This window comes from Panicum virgatum, chromosome 2K, assembly GCF_016808335.1.
Source record: "Panicum virgatum strain AP13 chromosome 2K, P.virgatum_v5, whole genome shotgun sequence".
NCBI classification, from domain to species: domain Eukaryota; kingdom Viridiplantae; phylum Streptophyta; class Magnoliopsida; order Poales; family Poaceae; genus Panicum; species Panicum virgatum.
In genome coordinates, this window is record NC_053137.1 from 68,267,287 (window position 1) to 68,282,262 (window position 14,976).

Below are 14,976 nucleotides of genomic sequence, written 5' to 3' on the forward strand. Positions count from 1 at the left end.
GTATATGATATTCATCCTTGGGAGTAGCTTTATTGAGATCTCTAAAATCAATGCAAACACGAATCTTGCCCGAATCTTTCTTTTCAACGGGCACAATATTAGAGATCAAATCTGCATAACGACAAGACCGAATAAAACCAGCATCTAATAATCGATTAATCTCCTCTTTAATTCGGTCATAGATACTAGGATTGAAACGTCTAGCCGGTTGCTTATAAGGTTTAAAACCGGCTTTGATTGGTAAACGATGCTCAACAAGATCACGACTCAATTCCGGCATTTCAGAATACTCCCAAGCAAAACAATCGATATATTATTTTAATAACTTTTTTAAATCGGCTTTAAACTCAGCCGATAAATTTTTGTTTACAAAAGTCTGCCTAGGAATAGTACCATCACCTAGATCTATCTTTTCTAAAGGATCAGCCGATGTAAAACCTTGGCCCAGCTTGTCCATATCTTCTGACTCTTTAATAGTCTCGTACATATCATTCGTATGCGCCTGATAGTGCTCCATGCACTGCTGGAGCCACTCTGCATTGGACCGGTCTGACCGGTCTGGCCTACCGGTCTGACCGGCCGGCTCTGGTGACCGATCCGAAGAGGACCGGTCTGATCGGTCGTGGGACCCGGTCTGACCGGTTGTACCTGAGTCGCCTGCTGGACTCATCTTTACAACATTAAATGATTTAGCCGATTTTCCATCGGCTTCAGAGTAGCAGGAACAAAACCCTCCTTGGTGCAACTGAAAAGCTCATAATCGGACAGATCCAAGCCCGATAAGCACTTGATTTTGTCATTGGCACCAATGAAATTGGAATCAACAGTAGCAATGAAGGAAGAAGTATCACCAGCTACTATCTCGACCTCATCGCCGACCCACTGAATAAGAAATTGATGCAAGATAGACGGAACACATTGATTGGCATGAATACAATCACGCCCAAGTATTAAATTGAAGTTACCTTGCACCTCCGAAACGAAGAAAGATGTGGCGAGCATCTTGCTTCCAACGGTCAACTCCATGGACGCAACCCCCTTGGCACCAATGGGATCACCTCCACCCACGCTGCTAACCGTCATGTTGGTCTTGATTAATTCCTCATCCTTGCCACCAAGCTTCTTGTACAATGAGTAGGGCATAAGATTTACAATGGCCCCACCATCCACTAGCATGCTAAAATCAGCTTTCCATTAATATGTCCCCTCATGTAAAGGGCCTTAAAGTGGTTATCTGATTCTTTGGGCTTCTGGAACACAGCATCATGAGGTCCAAACTGAAGATGAGCCACCTCTTCTTCGAAAATTATGAGATAATCCGAAGACATATGCACAACATTAATTTCCAAATCGTTGCGCTCCGAAGATGCCTCGTAATCTACCAGTTCTTCTTCTTCCTTTGCTGGAGGAACTAGTTCCACTTCATCAACACGAGAAACCAAAATAGGCACCGCTGATTCGGCTGTACTCTCTGCACTGGGCTCAACCGGTCTGACCGGTGGCTCAGGACGGTCTGACCGGTCGGGAATACCGGTCTGACCAGTCACCGGGGTCAGTCCGACCGGTCCTTCTGCTGGCTGGTCAACTGTCTTGACCTGCCACACTTTGCCTTGAGGGATCATGGGCATGTACTTGTTGAAGTATTCATCCCTCGCCTTCTCTGCCTCCTGCTCCCTCTTCTCCTTGTTGCGAAGGCACTGAAGCTTCCTCTTTTGGGTATGCGTCAACCCTTCGGGACACCAGCGGGGTTAATGGTACTTATCCGCCACCTTGCTGCCACTAGCTTCATGATTGTAGCCGATTTATCAATCACCGTCGGCTCCTTACCCTTATCTTGTACAACCACCTTAATTTCACTGATCCGAACAATAGTATCGGTCTTGGATTTCTCTGAAGTAGCTCCTGGCCGTACCTCTGATTTCTTCTCCTTCACGCAATATTCCATCCGTGGAGGAGCAAACTATGCCGGCCTCTGCTGAGACCAGTCTGACCGGTCATAGATGACAGATCTGACCGGTTGGGGTTGTGCCACTGGACCAGATTGGTGTGGCCCCAATCGGTCGTGTACTGGCATCCTGGGTCTTTCCTCCCTCTGATATGATGGTGGATATGGCATCGGAAAGCACTGGGGCCAAATCCCCTCATGCTCCCACACTGGATTAATCGCATTTGACGCCGGTGGGGACCAAGGCATAGTAGCATACACCTTCTGTGGAGGGAACTACGGATGATCACCTCTACGCCTGATGAATTCTCTCCTTGGAGGTGAAACATTGCCCCGACGTGGTGGTGAGCGAGGTCTCTTTTTTAATGGTCGATCTTATTGAACAGCCTTAGTGCACTTGTTCAATAACTGCCCAAAGGTAGGTCCCTGATTTGTACGCCTCCCCTGCAGCTTTGGAACATTCGTCTTCCAAGTACCCTCTTTCGAACGCTTTGGCTTGAAGGTCTAGGGCTGTTCCCTGAGACGGTCTGACCGGTCATTATACCCGGTCTGACCGGTCGCGCCTGGATAGCAGGCTGACTGGATGAACTTGCTTGTCCCCCGGGCTTATGAGCATTCACAAAAATCCTCAAAGTCGGCTTCCCATCAGTAGTCTTCTCAGCAACGACTTCTCTGACCAGAATCTTGTCATTTGCATTCATCGGCCTCGGATCTCCAATCACAACATTCTTCCCTTGAGCCCCTTCAGCTTGCTCCGGCCGAAGGAGGACCTTTGGATTGTGCAATTCCAAAGTATGGACAGGGAAGAGAGTCTTGTCCACTTGCATCTCAGAAAGTACCAATTGTCTTTCATCTACAGCCGATTGGATCTGTCGATGGAAAACATTACAATCATTAATAGCATACGAGAAAGAATTATACCACTTACAATATGCATGCCTCTTTAATTCTTTCGGCGACGGTATAGCATGAGATAAACGAATGTTTTCATGTTTAAGTAATTCATCAAAAATTCTATCGCACTTGGAAACATCGAAAGTAAACTTCATCTCATTCTGCCGATTCTTTTGAATCGGCTTAAGTGAAGGGCACATAGATGGTTTGTCCTTAGATGGCCAAACAAATTCAATGGCGCACACTCCCTTTTCCTCATCGTCCGAACAGTCGAAATCATTCTCAACAACATGCGTGTTGGACCGATGAGGCTTAAAAGAATCTTTAGAATTTTTATACTTAAATTCGACACCAATAGCTCGCATTTGCAAATGATTAACCATAATGAAATCAAAACCTTCAAGTTTTTCTTTCAAGTAAGAACGCAAGCCATTAAACACCAAATCCGCAAAATCTTTTTCCGAAAGAGATGAATTAAAGCATCGGGTTTTTAAAGCTTTGAATCTTTGGAAATAATCTAAAACCGATTCATCTCGGTTTTGTTTAACCGATGTCAAGTCTAGCAATCTAACTTCAGCTTCCCCACTAAAGAAGTGATCATGAAATTTGCGCTCTAAATGATTCCAATTTAAAATCGAACCCGGCGCAAGCGAGGAAAACCAAGAGAAAGCGGTTCCGGTCAAAGATAAAGAAAATAAACGAACACGCAAAGCGTCGTTAAGACCCGCTTCTCCCAATTGCAAGACATATTGGCTAACATGCTCCCAAGTTGTACGAGAATCATCACCATTAAATTTAATAAACTCGGGGACACGCCAACCAGCAGGATACGAAACAAAATCGAACTCGGGAGGATATGATTTTTGATATAAACACGACCCACTCATATCAATCCCAAGATTAGATTTAAGCACACCGGCCAAATCTTCCTTGAATTTGGTGAAATCGACCTGATAAGTACTGCTGGCCGATGCATGCAAAGAAGATGGAATACGTTGTGTGCTAGGACCGGTGTAAGCCATGTTAGTATTAGGAATCGGTCCTCGGTGAGGTCCAGACCCTTGCTGTGCTGTGCCCTGAGGTCCTGTATGCAACACCATCTCATTAGTTCGGCTAGGGGCGGCCGAACTAGGGCCAGAAAAGTGTGGTGCAGAGGGCATTGGGTACTGCCCCGTCAGACCGGTCTGACCGGTCATAGTACCGGTCTGACCGCCTGCACCGGTCTGACTGGTCGACGAGACCGGTTGGACCGATGGCACGTGGACAGTAGATGGCAGTGGTGTTTGCCCTGGGAAAAAGTTTGGCGGCATCCCATAGAACTGATCTTGAGTAGCAGATGCGCCAGCCTAATTCGCTTTTGAGGATTGAGCGCTACCCTCACTGTTTTACCCTTTTTAAGCGCTGCAATCTCTTCATTAAGCCCAGCAAAAGTCTCTCCCGCGGCTACTTGTGCAGCAGATATTTTCAAATCTACCATGAGAGAGAATTGCTAAACCAATTCAGAGGGATCGTTAGGAAGTACCTCAACCTTGTCTTTGTTCAGCTTGAAGGATGGCCTCACGAACTCCCCAACCCTCTTGAATAGGCCTCCACGCTCCTTCTTGAAACCTTGAAGGAATTGCTCCTTCAAGTGCTCTTCAACTATGAGGTAGGCTTGGCGCTCGTCTTCGGTGAGCTCCTCCTTGGTCGCCTTGATGACGTTGTCATTGTGAATTTCACTATGAGTACCCATCTTCTCAAAGAAACTAGATTAGATCGGTCTTAAAACCAGATTAATCTTTCCCCAGCAGAGTCGCCAAAAAGTATGTTGATACAGAATCACGCCAACACACTCGAATGCATTAGAACGCGTGAACGATCGTCAAAACGATCAACATCCGCGAAACCTTGGGCAGGCCGGCCAGACCGGTGCCGCCGACCGGTCTGACCGATGCAGGCAGGGCATCGTCGGAAACCTAGAACAGGAGCTCGGGAGGGACCCCGTCGGAGTTCGTGAACGTAGGGTTGTCCTGAGATCGGCAGCCCACTCGAAACGTCTTCAAACGCCGTAGAGATGAAGAAAGAAAGCAATCTAGAGTTGGAAAAGACTAGGGTTTGAGAGACAAAAATAATGCGATATTTTTGATTGATTCGATTGGGAATAACCTCAATCGGCCTTAGCCTTTATATTTATAGGCCGGGGAAGACGTACCCCTTCACGAGTAGGATTACATGAGGACTCTTTACAAAAAACTCTAATTCTACTCGGACTGTACGGACCAGACCGGTCTGACCGATCGGCCTCGGCAGGTGCCAATTTTGGCTGTCAAAACATCCTAGCCCAGGTAATAGATAGATAGATAGATAGATAGATCATGTGCAACGAATGAAAGCATGCATCGTTACAAATTAAAAGGGAAATAAAGACCATGAAACAAGCGTGGATGTATGCTATGCTTTAGCACATGCATAGACAATATCATCTATCTTCTATAATCTATTCTCAGGACGGATCCGCGATCAAGCCTGCTCTTTATTATTTATTTGCTCAGGGAAAGCACAACGCATTTCAGAGCATTATTACCACAAAGAAGCACTTCATCTCTGGCATCCTAATTAGTTTTTAGTAGTTTGCAGTTGCACGTCCCAACAAATTAAAGACGGCAGCAGGGTTTGCTAACTTTTTCGCTTTGATATGCAAAGGAGTACTGTACACAGCCAGTTGCTTTTGACTTTTTGAGGGCAGCTGGAAAAGGAATGGGCGCTACCCCCACTTCGTTGCCTCCACTCCACTCAATACGCCAAGAGCATCAACGAATTCCTCAGCAAGCTGTCGCCTTCTGAATGTCAGCAATTGTAGCATTGATTTTCAAATATTGATGAACTATGTGCTGTACATTGTATTCTCAAACAGTTCAACGGCACACATGGATTAGGGAAAGAAAAACGGACACCTGGAAATACCAAGCAAGCATTTCAGAGCGTGCCGAAAGGTTCTTTACAAAGCTAATTTAATTATATTTTTATATAACTTACAGCAAAGTAACACCAGCAGCACTATAGAGTCATCGGCTTTTTTTTTTTTTGAACTTAGCAGGAGCATTGCCAGATCATATAAGAAGGAGATGAAAGCAGGTTCTTACAGTAGTTGTGATTACATAAAAATGTAACAAACTCGAACTCTTAGCTAAAAGATACATAAAAACTAGGTGGCCGCCTGGCCCTCACACGCTTGTTGTCGAACATCCATTTCGTGCTTGATCAAGCCCAGAACTCTTGAAGGGGCTTGTGATACCCCCTGAAAAATCATCAGGTTTTGAGCACTCTTGGTTTCCCAGCAGACTTCTTTGCAGATTTTTGCTTGTCGCACTTGCCGCACAGCCACTCACCACCTATGGCTGCTTCAACGGGAGGGTTGCAGCAACCCACGTCCACGCGGACACCACAGCCAGCCTGGTTTCCACCGCTGCTGCATGTTACCATAAGCCCTTCCTGGTCCTGTGATCCGCAGGTAGAACAACCTACATCAGCCTCGCCGTTCTCTCCAGTGTCAGCATCCATCACGTCTTCTTGGTTCTTCAGTAGCTTCTGCAGGGACTTCTCTGCTAGATCGTGCATGCTGAAGAGGACATGCTTGCTCAGGGGGTGCCCGGGCTTGCACACATACTCCACCAGGTAATCTGCGCTGATGCACGGGATGTTATGCCTCACGAACTCCTGTACCCATGCGTCCACGCTTGGCATGCCCGCAGATACAATAGCAAAATCGATGCTGGACTTGAGGAACCGGGTGTAAGGTGGGGAGGTTGCTAAGATGGTGCCATCACCGGACCTGATCGCGCGCTTTAGTGTGTCCTGAAGGAAAACAAAGAGGGAACAAAAATGAGTTGGGTAATGGTATTTCCAATCACACAGCTACCGAGAAGATGAATCGTCCCACCATTTATCAGGCTTGCCAGATTTGTACTTACCAGTGTCGGAGCAATGCATTCTCCATATATAATGACCTGCATCCCATAAAATGCACCATGACCAGTACGCTGCTTCAGTTGGCGCCATTTCCTTGGAGCATCCAAGCTAATTGTATCACCGCTGTTAAGGCCATTACCATGCCACTCAAATGGCTCTTCCTCTAAGAACTTGCCAGCCTCATTGCAAGCACTCAAGTAATCAGGCTTGAGTATCCACCTTTTCAACAACAAAGGGAACTCATTCAGATTTCATCAAAACTGAAGAAAAAAAGAGAGTAAAATGCACGGCCGGCCCTTAAACTTGGTAGCAGGTGTCATTTAGGCCCCTAAACTCCCAAAATACACATCTGAATCCCTAAACTTATTAATTGGTTCACGTGTGGTCCAAATCACCGTTAACCATGTTAAACTGCCAGCGTGTCAAGCTGACTGGGCACTTGACATGTGGGCCGTTCCATCGGACGAGCGTGCACCGCCACCGCCACCGCCAGAGAGGCATCGTCGGAGATGCGCTGCCGCTCCACGAGCTCGTGCCCGTCTGGGGCGTGTGGCGATGGAGCTCAGCCGCGGCGGCTCCCGCAGGCCCTTCCAAGACGGAGCAGCGGCAGAGCTCGCCCGTGGTGACTCCCTCGCGTCCGTTCGGAGCGGAGTGGCGGCGGAGCACGCCCGCGACGGCTCCCGCTCACCCGTCCAGGATGGAACGGCGGTGGAGCTCGCCCACTATTGCCCGGGCCCCCGTTTGCGCACGCCCCCCCCCCCCCCCCGACCCTGCCAGTCGTCTGCGTGCACCGGCCTCCGCGGCCCCGCTGGAGATGCGCGTCGCCGCTCCACGAGCCATGTCGGAGCCGCTCCGTACTCAATCGAGCCTCTTCCCCCTTCAACCCCGGCGCCGCCACCGCCGAACAAACACCACTGCGCCTGCCGTGCCACCGGCATGCGCCCGTCGCAGGGTGCCCCTGCGCAAGACTGCGCCACGCCTCCGCCAACGCCGGTGCTGCTAGGTTGCCCCGGACGCGGGCAAGGTCCGGTGCACCGCCGGCCGGATGCGCACCGGCGGGGAAGCCGCACCGCCACTATGTCGACCATGGCTGTGAAAGGCGGAGGAAGGAGGGAGGTGCATCTGCCATGTGGGCCCCACATGTCAGGTGCCTAGTCAACTTGACACGCTCGCGGTTAACATGGGCAACCGTGATTTGGACCCCACGTGAACCAATTAACAAGTTTAGGGATCTAGATGCGCATTTTGGGAGTTTAGGGACCTAGATGACACCTACTGCCGAGTTTAGGGACCGGCCGTGCATTTTACTCAAAAAAAAGAGCAAGATACACAGCGAGTGGAAGTTGATTCAAGCCAACCTACTACGGAATTATAACTATTCAAGGTTTTACCTCCCAGCCGCTGCAGCTGCAAAGAATTTTTCAGTTCTGCGAAGCTCAGTGGTGACAAGATGTGTTGCTTGGAAACACCAGTGATGTGAATCCCTGCAAACTCTGCCTTTCAAACGTCTAAGTATCGCCTTGTACTCCTTCCTCAGCAGGCGATGTCCACTTAAAATAAACCAAGTTGGTTCCAACACATTTAAGGTTCCACAATTATTTCCTTCAATCATACCACGCTCATCAAGAACAACTTTGCTGTTTTGTAACGCTTTTGAGGTTGATTTGGAACTCTTGCTGTTGTTTCCAGCTGTTGTATTGGAAGTGAAATTACTATTGACTGGAATGTTCTCCTTGTCATAATCTGTAGAACCATCCACTAAATCTGCAGTTTTTTGTCTCTTGTTGCTTCTCGATTTAGAACTCTGCGTATCTTTTGATCTCTCTTCCATGGCATCTTTGCAAAATAATCCAACCGCACCATTTGTCCTAACCTCACTGGTGTTCTCCAGGTCTTGATTCACCGTTACCATGTTAGAATTTCTAGAACTCTGTGCAGCTCTCTCTGATGAGACAACTTTATCGTCAGATACCAATACATTTGCAGTAATGCAAGGCTCAGTGCCAGACTTCTGTTTTTGGACAGAAGACAGTTTCCTCTTGGCTACTACTTTGCGTACTCTGTTGTTCGGTACTTCATTTGCCGTATGTGTTTCATGGTCATCTGCGCTTGCACTGCTTGGAAGCTTTTGATGGTGTTCTTCTCCATTCTCTGGCTTTTGATGGTGTTCTTCTCCATTTTCTGGCGGAAGCGCCTCATTAAAACTTGACTTTGATGGTATTGTCTCAGCTGTATCGATAGTTGGTGAATCAGCCATATTGACATTAGCAGTCCAAGCCCCCTTTGCAGTTGATTTACTTGATTCGGAATTTAGTCCCCTCTGAGATGAACTTCCTTTATTTTCATCTGCACGTGCAGTGCTTGAAAGCTTTCTGCGGTTCCCCTTTGTATTTCTCTGCAGAGACATATTAACAGACTCAACTTTATCATGCATGGGCTTAGTTGCAACCCCACTTTTGCTATTAATTAATCCAGGAGCTGCTTTACTGCCAGCATTTCGAGACCTCTTGGCACCAGAATTCCTTGCTCTAGAAGTTGATACTTTCGGGGGAAATGTACCATGTTTATCAGTGACCTTGTTAGCTGGGATATATTTAGGATCTACTTCCAATTCTTGGTGAGAAACCACCTTCTCAGGTTTTGAGCAAGGACCTGCAGCTTCAATTTTGTTTACATGCTGAGCATCAGTCATCTCAGTGTCCCGATTTTGAAGAGAGGCACCTGAACTTTCTTTTCTAACTTCAGAATCGGCAGAAGGGGCTATAGCACGACGCTTCTCAATTGTTGTCTCGTGCAGTGCTGGTGTATTAACTTCACCAGGTGCCCCAATATTCTTATCCTTAGAAGAATTTTCAGGAAGCTTTTCTACTTCAGCAGAGCTCACAAGCTTCAAAGATGTCCTCCTATTACTTAACAAATTGCTTTTAAATGAGCCAGGCATTTGCTTCTCTGAAAAATTCACAGCTGGACCACTGTTTAGATGACCGCCAACTTTGGTAGATTCGGCAGGGCTTCTGCCCAGATTAGAAACAGCTGCTTCACATGCACTTTCCTTGCTTGATAAAGGACTGCTTGATTTTCCAGTCTGTGAGTCTGGGGCTTCACTTGGTGCCTTTGAACTGAAGGAAGAAAGAATGCTTTTCCTCTTCTGAGCATGCCCACCGCCTGATCTATTGCCATGCTTTATCACTTCATTTTCTTGCAGGCCTCTGGTCTCAGCATGCCCACTATAATCCTGATTGTTCCCTCTCGGTGTAGCAATAAGCTCAACCCTTGACGTATCCTCCTCGAAACACTGTGGCGGTGTTGTTTGGTGAACTGATCTTAAATTAGCCCCAGGTGATACTGACTTTGCCAGTCGCCTTCTAGAATAGCCTAAAATTTGATTACTTATTGATGCTGAATTGTCTTCTGGTCCTAGATTAGACTCACGCATGTTTAGCCTTTGTTCAGAGAATGACTGAGAAATGGTGGGTTGTGGATCAGGTACATGCCCATCATCCTTCTGATCTACCTTTCTGCTCATTTCTGGTGAGTGTACTATTTGCTTGGAGCAATTTTCTTCAAAAGTGTTTGACCGAAGATCATTGTTGACATTGATCTGATTGGAGCTATGCAAACAGTTCCCTTCAATGCTCTTCTTGTTGTCTGCTAGAATAGCAGGAGCAATGCTTTTATGTACATTGGGAGTAGAGAGGGTACTAGCCCTGGTGTCAGTATCCCTCTTGTGATCATCTCTAGCTTCATCCCTACTGACCTGATCTGCAGGAGCCTCATCATTCTCACTCTGGTAAATGTGAGAGGGGTAAGTTTTGTGGGCATAACCATCAACAGAAACTGTAGCATATTTCGTGTCAGGGGCACTTCCTGAGTCAGCTCTGATGTCAAATGACTTTGTGCTAGCATCTTCTGCTTTCATGGTCTGTTCTGGTGTGCCCAAGTGTCTTCCTGTAGCACCCTCTGCATTACTAGTAGAAATAGTAGAACCTCGAACGGTTGCATCAACAGCAGAATCAACATGAGATTTTGTTCTAATCTCTGTACCAGGGGTGCTTCTGCCAATACGTCTACCACTTGATGAGCCTCTACCAACATCTTCGCTTTCATCTTCAGAGTCCTGAGCTTCTGCTTCCATTATCTCTACTTCCCAACCACTGACTCAAATAAATGATCAGAGTTAGAATAAAAGGAGAGATTTATAAAATATACTGTTATACTACTACTACTGGAATATAAACAAGACACGATCCTCAGGATATTGAGTTACAGATAAAATAGAAAACATCAGAGAGAGAAAAATGAAATGCGGTACACTTACCTTTTCGTATAATCATCAGTTGGAAGAATCTCCCATGCCTTTAAGCTGTGGTAACAGCATATACAATACTTCAGCACAAATAATCATGACACTGCAATAATAATTTTTTTTGGGGGGGTGGGGGTAGGCTGGTTAAATCACATACCATTCTTCCAGCCACCGGTGATTAACAATTTTGATATTCACCTGTTTAGCAAGTTCATATTTCTCGCCTAGCACAATTCAGAAAAAGTGGTAGATGAATAACAGTCAAATAATTGTGGAACTGATTGAAAGTAGAATAATTTTCAGGTTAAGCTTTTCAAGAGAATGTTCAGAGGAATGCTTTGGTTAAATTATTGCATTCTTGTTGAAAGTAAGCCAAACCAAAGACAAAAAAGAAAGATCGAAATTTGTATTGTCAATGCAAACAACTACCAGCAGCGCCCATAAATCAACATGTTGGCGCCTTTTATAAGAAAATGGAGGAGAAATGAGCCTCAAAATTGCCAATGCAATGCATTGAACAGATGGACGTACATCTCTAAATGGTCCAACAAAAAGAGATAAGGAGACTAATGAGTACACAATGAAGTACACTAATTGCAACACAAGTTCAGTGAAAAGTATACAGTATACAAAACTATGAAGAAGTACCTTCAAATTTGTAGCAAATGAGATGGGTGTCTTCGTTTCCTCTCAAAGACTTGGAGAAGTGTGCTCCCATCAAAGAAACCATTTTCTACATTTAATATTAGCATTAATCATGAAGAGGACTGTAATGAGCAACTAAACAATTGGGTATTCAGACTTGATTCTGATAATAAACTCTACCTAGTGCTGAAAAGAAAGGAGCGAAAATACATGTGAACCTACTCCTATATAACATAATGAGCATTTGTCATTCAGTGGGAGGGAATACTGATTTGGACATCTCTGGGTCTTAGAAAATGGAATTAACAGAACAACTAAGATATGTTCAGAGAGCAAAATAAAAATAAGTGCAAAAGCAAAGAAAACTCCTAATATATGCTCTCTTCATCAACTGAAGGCAATCATAAAAACCTGGCTACACACATTTTATGCGCAGTGGCATGAAACATAATTTGCTGTACCATTGGGGGCGTGATCAAAGCAGCATTGTTTACCGTACCATTATGTCTCCGCGCCAATTCTTCTGGTACCCTGTGAGGCAAATGTGAAGTTGATCACTACCCGGAATGCCATTGGGATCTCTGATTGGCGCATATAATACCTGGGAAATCAAAAACAAGCACCAGCACCTTCACTCCTCAGACTAATTAGTAGAAAACAATAATTCACATGACAGAGACTCATGCATACATTTTATTTTTATTAAGAGAAAGGACTTAAGCATGCTGCTAAAAAACGCTGGTTTATTGTTCAATACAGACACACAGAGAAGCTAGAGGTAGGTAGGCTAGCTGTAGCACAGAATGCAGACAGAGAAGCGAGATTGACCCGATCGGCGTCAGCCAATTCTCCAAGTTCGAAGCTGTCTTCCACCCATTGGTCGGTGACGACCTTCTTCTTGTCCAACCGCGCCGCCACGCACACGGGGTCATCCTGCATTTAGTGTTTTTTTTAAAAAAAAGAGGAAGACGAAGCAAAAAATCGTGAGCGGAGTAGCAACCGAAGGAACAAGACAATCGCAGGTAGAAATAGAATTGAACTCACATATAAGGTGTTGGAAACTATGACGTGGGTGCAGTCTCCGTCCCAAGCCCCGACGTGGACGCCGCCGCACCGTACCATCTCTAAGCGGTACTGCGAATGAAGGAAACCGCATGAAATAGGCACGGAATCAGAAGGAATCGGCACGGGGTCGCATCGAAGCGCGGGGAGAGGGTGGGGGAGCGCGCACCTGGGACTCGGAGTGTGTGTTGAAGCCGTAGAGCGCGAAGCGGACGCCGGCGAAGAGGCGCGCGTCGGCGTCGCTGGCGCCGGCGTCTTCGTCAGCGTGCAGGGGCATGGCGGGATCGGAGATTGGGGGGGCTAGGGTTCGGAGATTTGGGAATGGAGAGTGGGGATTTGATTTCGTCGTTCGAACGGAAAGGAGGGAGGGAAACGGAAATGAGCCTAGGATTTTGTTTGCTTTTCGCGGCGCGCGTCTCGTCTAATCAGGAGAGAGGAGACCATGACCATGGGCCGAACGCGGAGAACTATAGTTGGGCCTGATTTTGATATGTCGGACGCCTTCCTTTTAGGCCCTCCCTCCCTCCTTAGAAAGCCGATTTTTTTTTCACTCAAAAAAAAGAAAGGCGATTTTTCTGCATTATTCTTGTACAATAAAATTTTAGGAAGTAATCGCAACGGGGATGTAGCTCAGATGGTAGAGCGCTCGCTTAGCATGCGAGAGGTACGGGGATCGATACCCTGCATCTCCACTCCTTACGTTTTACTTTTTGGTGTGTGAGAGAGAGTTCTGGCACCTCGGCTGGACGTTACTCTGAAGTTGAGATTTTTTTTTTTTTGAACAGATGAAGCTGAGCTGAGATGATACTCCATCTGATGGGAAAAGGCACAACCCGCAGATTACGCATTCGGCCGGCGTGTTCCCAAAGCAAGCAAGGATGCAACCTTTCTTCGCTGATTCTTGATTTGTGAATAGCGGCAAGCAAACTAAAGGAAATCCTTCCATCACCATTAACTAATTGCATTATTCATGTCTGCCGGCGCAAGCAATGGAAAGCATGCATAATCCGACCTGATCGATCGATCTCGATGTATAGTACATGCAGAAGAAGCTGCAGCACATGGATGGATCCAATCCAATCCAATCCAATCCAATACTGGCATACATGCAGATCGAGGAAGAAAAACTAAAAAGGAATAAACAGAAACAGGTAGCTAGAGCTAGCTAGGCGAATGCAAAGAAGGAAGCAGGAGCAGGGCAAATGGGCAACGCAACGATGCATATGCTTTGCTAGGTGTGGATGATGTGCGCGCACTTGGCCTTGATCCAGTGGAGCCCCCTGCGGATGGACGCCTTCACCTTGCCCTCCACCGCGTACGCCTTGTACCCGGCCACCCGCCTCCGCCGCTTCATCTCCGCCGGGTCGCCGCCCCACAGCCCGGCGGCCTTCTTCTTCTTATTCTTCCTCTGCGCATCACGCTCCTCGCCGCCGGCGTAGGGACGGTAGGAAGGGGCCATTATATTATATTATTTGGAGATGGGGGGAGATGGAATTGAAGATGAGGGGCCTCCCTCCACTGGAGATCTGCAGGAGATGAAATGGAGCCGGGACGGCAGCGGCATCCTATGCTATGCCAACCCAACCCCTTGACAAAGGATTGGAATGGGTGAAGGCCCAGTAGGCTGTGCTGGATGGGCCGTCGCGTTAATCAGATTTCAGCCCAGTCCAAACGCTGGCATGAGATGCCTACTACATGCCGATTCGGCTGTGATATGAGTTGTTTCTGTTCTCCTTCTCTTGACACTTGGCAGATAGTAAGTGCTAGTAGTCACTAACAGAGAGAGAGAGAGAGATTTCATTTTTCTTATTTTGTTTTGTTTGATTTGATTGAGCCCGGAACGAAGGGAGTCTGAAGCTTCCCTTCCCTTGCATCATCCATCCATCCATCCATCCATCTATGACTGTTGTGCTGAATTGCACGCGTTGATTAATTAGCTAGCGATGATGAACGCTATGGACGCAGTGCAGGGCCAGCACAGCACATCGTCGTCATCAACAAACTAAACATAACGCAACCCACTCATCGCCTCACTCACCAAATTGACGCGTTTGTTGGCTTTGGCTTGGCTCCAGTCCCGATTAAACAAAGCAAAGCAAAACAACAGCCAGAAATAAACGCTTTCCAGTTCAGGTGCGCCTTTGCCACTTGCTTCCTCTGCAATTTGCCCATGCTC

The 14,976-nt window shown here is 46.8% G+C and overlaps 2 protein-coding genes and 1 non-coding gene across 3 annotated transcripts; 1 reads left to right on the forward strand and 2 right to left on the reverse strand.

The window, feature by feature from the left end:
- Nucleotides 1–5,812: 5,812 nt before the first annotated feature.
- On the reverse strand, nucleotides 5,813–13,234 carry LOC120694921 (BRCT domain-containing protein At4g02110-like). The gene is made up of 10 exons (XM_039978244.1): nucleotides 12,970–13,234; nucleotides 12,783–12,872; nucleotides 12,567–12,671; nucleotides 12,238–12,339; nucleotides 11,742–11,826; nucleotides 11,251–11,317; nucleotides 11,106–11,150; nucleotides 8,179–10,941; nucleotides 6,790–7,006; nucleotides 5,813–6,673 (listed from the first exon to the last, which is right to left on the reverse strand). Exons 1-10 carry the CDS (start codon nucleotides 13,075–13,077, stop codon nucleotides 6,128–6,130), a joined length of 4,128 nt encoding a protein of 1,375 aa, XP_039834178.1. The 5' UTR covers nucleotides 13,078–13,234; the 3' UTR covers nucleotides 5,813–6,127.
- Nucleotides 13,235–13,419: 185 nt separating this feature from the next.
- On the forward strand, nucleotides 13,420–13,492 carry TRNAA-AGC. The gene has a single exon. It is a non-coding gene; the product is annotated as a tRNA-Ala (tRNA).
- A 236-nt stretch (nucleotides 13,493–13,728) lies between these two features.
- On the reverse strand, nucleotides 13,729–14,357 carry LOC120694923. Its single transcript, XM_039978246.1, has one exon. The coding sequence runs from the start codon at nucleotides 14,257–14,259 to the stop codon at nucleotides 14,032–14,034; it is 228 nt and encodes a 75-aa protein (XP_039834180.1). The 5' UTR covers nucleotides 14,260–14,357; the 3' UTR covers nucleotides 13,729–14,031.
- Between the last annotated feature and the right edge of the window lie 619 nt (nucleotides 14,358–14,976).

Excerpts from the sequence above, each read along its gene's own strand:
- LOC120694923 (XM_039978246.1), bottom strand. The coding sequence starts at position 14,259 with ATGGCCCCTTCCTACCGTCCCTACGCCGGCGGCGAGGAGCGTGATGCG.
- LOC120694921 (XM_039978244.1), bottom strand. The coding sequence starts at position 13,077 with ATGCCCCTGCACGCTGACGAAGACGCCGGCGCCAGCGACGCCGACGCG. Across the intron at positions 12,873-12,969 it reads ACACACACTCCGAGTCCCAG|TACCGCTTAGAGATGGTACG; the intron begins GTGCGCGCTCCC and ends CTTCATTCGCAG. Across the intron at positions 12,340-12,566 it reads AATTGGCTGACGCCGATCGG|GTATTATATGCGCCAATCAG; the intron begins GTCAATCTCGCT and ends TTGATTTCCCAG.